The 4,868-nt window shown below is 35.1% G+C and overlaps 1 protein-coding gene across 1 annotated transcript; it reads left to right on the top strand.

Moving 5' to 3' along the window:
* Positions 1-454: 454 nt before the first annotated feature.
* On the top strand, positions 455-4,402 carry LOC113675220 (cilia- and flagella-associated protein 20). Its single transcript, XM_027191762.2, has 7 exons — positions 455-672; positions 768-847; positions 1,075-1,186; positions 1,301-1,423; positions 2,703-2,768; positions 3,413-3,527; positions 4,054-4,402. Exons 1-6 carry the CDS (start codon positions 589-591, stop codon positions 3,518-3,520), a joined length of 573 nt encoding a protein of 190 aa, XP_027047563.1. The 5' UTR covers positions 455-588; the 3' UTR covers positions 3,521-3,527; positions 4,054-4,402.
* Positions 4,403-4,868: the final 466 nt, after the last annotated feature.

The following is a 4,868-nucleotide window of genomic DNA, read 5'->3' as shown; positions in this document are numbered from 1 at the left end:
TGAACATGATTTCCCTTCTCAATATCTCTTTTGTAAAACACTTTACGACTTTCTAAAGCTTTCCCTCCCTAAACACAATCCTGGTAGACGTTTTGGGGATTACTTTGACTTTCAGCAGCGATTTTTCTGCCTTCAGCAAGCAATTTTGTAAGTCCAAGAAGGGTCGACATTGGACTTCATGTTAGCATCCCAAGTGGGGATACCCAAACGCCAATGACTTGCTTCGCTAACATATTTTCTAGATCTGAATTTGGATCTTCTTTTTGGTCTAAGGCTTCTCGTTTTTCGATTTGATAGTAATTCCAGCAGAAACACCATCACACTCAACTATACAGATCAACCTTTAAAGCTTCGTAACTACATGGTTCTCTAGGGTAGCGTGAGTCTTCTTTTGTTACTTGGAAGCGAGGTAAACATCCCTCGCGCGTCGCTCAGTCTCCATAGTAACTGAACTGCCGCGCATGAACAAACAAACAGACCTTGTGCTTAACGACAACCACTGTTCACTTGAGCCACAACACGCTAGTTACGGTCGTGCCGAAGAAAGCAGAGGCTTTGATTTATAAAAAATTGTTACCATAAGAAGGCATGTTTAAGAATACGTTTCAGTCAGGATTCCTATCCATATTATATAGCATTGGCAGCAAGCCTTTGCAAATCTGGGACAAGAAAGTAAGCAGACTTGTGGCATTGAGTAAGCGTACTAATGCTCTGTGAGAGAGTTTTCCAATGTACTTAGCTTAATTTCTGTAATTTCGACCTTTCAGGTTAGAAATGGACATATAAAGAGAATAACCGATAACGACATTCAGTCACTTGTTTTGGAGGTCGTCGGAACAAACGTCAGGTATGAGTTTTATCTTCAAAATGATTCAAAAGTTGTTGAAACCCTTTCATCGATCGTAAAGATCAGCAGTGAATTAGGGGGTAATTTTATGGTAAGCCTATCCGTAAAGAAGAACATTATGATATGTTCATTCTTATTTATATTTTGGAAATAATTACATGGTGCTACTGCGGTAAATCTTCGTCTTACTCCGTTCTAAAATGAACTCGTTTTTTCTCCCACTCCAGTACAACTTATATCACATGTCCCGCTGACCCAAAGAAGACTCTTGGAATCAAGCTACCATTCCTTGTGATGATCATTAAAAATTTGAAAAAATACTTCACGTTTGAAGTTCAGGTAAATGTGATAGTTTTCAACTCTGTATTTTTAAGTTTGACAGAATTGAAACATTTGATAGTTTTAAACAATCTCATTTCGCAAATTCAATTCATTTGTTGACACTTCCTGTAGGTCCTGGACGACAAGAATGTTAAAAGACGATTCCGCGCTTCTAACTACCAATCAACCACGCGAGTGAAACCATTCATTTGTACGATGCCCATGAGGCTTGATGACGGATGGAATCAAATCCAGGTAGAATGTTGCTAAAGTAGTGATCGCAATATGTTGTTGCTACGCCTCAGTTGTTTCCTCTATGAGCTTGCAAACTCACATCAACTCTAGTTTCCTGTTTGTTATTCTTTGCGCATTGGTGTAAGATTTAAAAGATACATTTGTGGCTCTTATGTACTGAAAGAGGATATCCGACATTATGTGAATGTAACCAATTATATATATATTTATTTGTCAAGTTATTAGTCTCAGATTTCGCATTGCTGATGTTCTGATGGGTTTCCTCAGTCTTAGTTACCAGCCCGTATAATGTTTCACCTTTTATGGAAATTAATCCCCCAAGTGTTACAAAGCATAATTAGTTAAAAAAAAAATAAAATTAAAAAAAAGAAATAGAAGTAATACTAGTCAGTGCCATTTGGGGAATAATGATAAAAGCCACAAAGTGCCATGCAACACTATTTAATGTTGCATTTCTTAGAAGTTTCACGTTAAAATCTTGAAAAAGTGCACTTGACAAAGATTTTGCTGCCTAGAATGAGGATGACCCACAAATTTGGCTGGTACAAGGATTACGCATGAGCTGAGGGTCTGTTTCTGAAATTTATTTGCTCTTGCTTTCAATTAATAAATATGCATCAGCAGCCATAATATTGACCTCCTTTGGTTGCTACCTCATAAGGAAGTATTTGTTAATGTGCACAATGTGTGTGGGTAGGGTTGAAGTTTTTTAAACTAGGAAATAATATTTGTCTCAGTAAGTTCATAGATGTACACTAAGGGCACTGAGTTTAGTTCAGCATATTCAAAGGGGCATCATTCTTTGCTGTTCTACTGAACATGTGATGGTTGGTAAAGTGGAAGACAAAGATGGAAAATAAGTACTTTTGAATCAATGCCAACATCAATGTCTGGCTTTAACATGTTACTCAAACATGTCCCAGAATGCAAGAAATTACATCTCAGAGAGTCTCAAATTTCAAATTTTTTGGGAGAGCATGTGGACCCAGACCCCCTGGAAGTGATTGTGGCTTTGTAACATGCCAGGCTTGCTATGCAAGCATTTTTCAATTCAGCTGCCCACTCAGTTTAGATCATGCATCTAGAAAATTTACTGATTACAACCTCACATCTGGCCTTTATTTAATAAAAAATAAAACAAGTGCTTCTCGTGTCTCATTTTAACTTTTGAAGAAGCACTCCAGTCCTCAATTGGAGGAATGATTGTATGTAATTGAGTGTGTTATTTTGTGTTATTTTATAATGTCTAATAACATTGCTTAGAGTATTTTGTCCACAGTTTAATCTTTCAGATTTTACAAGACGGGCTTATGGTACAAATTACATTGAAACACTTCGAGTTCAGGTATTAGCTTTAGATAGATAAGAGACAAATGCATTTCCTGTCATGTTAATTTTATCCTTTAAACCCAGTGGAATCTATCTTGGTAGAAAAACTTTGAGAAAAGGGAATGTAGTTCAATGGTTTGTTATTGTATATTTACTTATTTGGCTTCTCTATTTTTAGAGACCTCAAATAAAGTGTTTAACTCCTTGCAATTTAAAATAAATCTATAGCCAACCTTCTGTGTCACCAAATGTACCAGCCAGTTCAATTTTTTAATCACTCTCATGGTGTCCAATTTGCCAAAAAAACCCTAAACTGACAATCATTAGGTGTATATTTTCTGTATTTTACTTCTATAATTGTTATTATTTTCATAATATGGACACTGTGAACCTAACATTCAATTTACACATCTGACATTTAATTAAATCTTCTTTCATGTCTGGCAATACACTAATCACTTACTATAGACAATACTGTTTTTACATTGAGTACAATATTTAAAGAGTTAAGGTACATACTTCCTCTTGATGAACGTTGGCAGGGCATGGACTATTTTTTTTCCTCCAGTGTCATCAGTTCCTCAGCCTTTTCTAGTTTTTTTAGATAATGTCAAGCTCATTTCACTTTTTTATGTTTTCTATGTGAATGCATAACTGCAGATCCATGCCAACTGCAGGATAAGACGAGTTTACTTTTCCGACCGCTTGTACTCAGAAGATGAACTACCAGCAGAATTCAAGCTTTACTTACCAGTGCAAAAAAAATAAAACCAAGGTAAATCTAGGTATATGACTTTGTATGGATTTTAGTCTAAAGCTTAAGTAAGGTGATTTCTTATTATTGAATTGTGTGTTGGGTGACTGAGCATGGTTTCCACACAAATGGTGCACACACATTAAATCAAAGCAACACCTTTTGTCATTGACAAAGGGCTGCTAGTGTTGTAAACATTACTATCAATCCCCAAATAGGAAAATTGTGGTTCTCTTTTTTGTGACATGTATTTCTTCATCATATATTACGAATTTGGCTTGAATTCAAGGCCAATGTTGAGGAAATTGAATTAATTAAATGGCAGAGTCATACCAAACCTAAAAGTCTGTGCTGAATTAAACATGTTTTTAAGTTAAGAGTTAACAGGAAATTATCAATTAAATTATTAAATGTATTCCTCAAGTACAGGCTGTCTATGCTGTTGAGTCAGTTATGAACCCTCAGTGACCATTGTGTAACCACAACTAACAAATTATTTTCATCAACCAGTTTTTACTTATTTGACATACGACTTTTATTCTTGCAGGCTTAAACCTGACTGATGGATTTGGGGGTTTTGGGGAGGAAAAATTTTTGGATTTGTTGCTGAAACAGCCTGTAACTGCTATTATTCTTCAATTAAGCTTTCATTTGCCTTTAAAAAGGGACATATTCTTGACAAATCAGTTTCTAAGAGTATTCTGGAGCTTTGTTTTAGGCTTATGATTCAATAGACTTGAAGAGCATCTTTTGTTACTAAGAGTAAATAACTCTAACAATCAGTCGAGTTTTCTGAAAATTGGATATTTTTGCCTGTACTGTTTACTCCAACACTCATTGTTATCATTGTAAGTATATAATTGTAAAAAAGAAAATAAATTTACAGTGTATCACAATTGGATCTATTTGAGTGGTTGTAAGTATTTTTTAAAGTTTCTAATTTGCTGCATTTTAAAGAAAAATCTGGGGACAAAACTTTTCTCCAGACTTGTGTCGTGTTTATGAGTTCATCATCTGGTCTTCGGAAAACTCCTCACCATATCTTTTAACCAAGTACAGTGATCTATTATTTTAATCGTATTTTTCGAAACAAACATTGGTAGGGAACCTTTATGGAAAGTTTAAAAAAGAATTTTCAATAACTTTTTTTATCTGAGGAATCACAATAATGGTGATTTAGACCAATGGAAATAGGAACTCCTAATGATAACCCTTTCCCTGGGGCTGTAACGATGAAATACGAAGGATACTGTACATGTTAATTTCGACAAATCTTTCCCTTAGAAATATGGCATTTTATTCATCTCCTTTACTTTGGTATGATAAAATTTAGCCCACTTAAAAAAATATGAAGCAACTACA

The sequence above is a fragment of the Pocillopora damicornis genome, chromosome 3 (genome assembly GCF_964200805.1).
Source record: "Pocillopora damicornis chromosome 3, jaPocDami1.2, whole genome shotgun sequence".
NCBI lineage: Eukaryota > Metazoa > Cnidaria > Anthozoa > Scleractinia > Pocilloporidae > Pocillopora > Pocillopora damicornis.
Note: the sequence above shows the minus strand (reverse complement) of the source record. Positions and strands in the feature narration are given on the sequence as shown.

Bases quoted from the DNA above. Each gene is read 5' to 3' on its own strand.
- LOC113675220 (XM_027191762.2), top strand. From the start codon at position 589: ATGTTTAAGAATACGTTTCAGTCAGGATTCCTATCCATATTATATAGC. The intron at 848-1,074 runs GTATGAGTTTTA...CTCCCACTCCAG, and splicing joins GTCGTCGGAACAAACGTCAG to TACAACTTATATCACATGTC. The intron at 2,769-3,412 runs GTATTAGCTTTA...GCATAACTGCAG, and splicing joins TTGAAACACTTCGAGTTCAG to ATCCATGCCAACTGCAGGAT.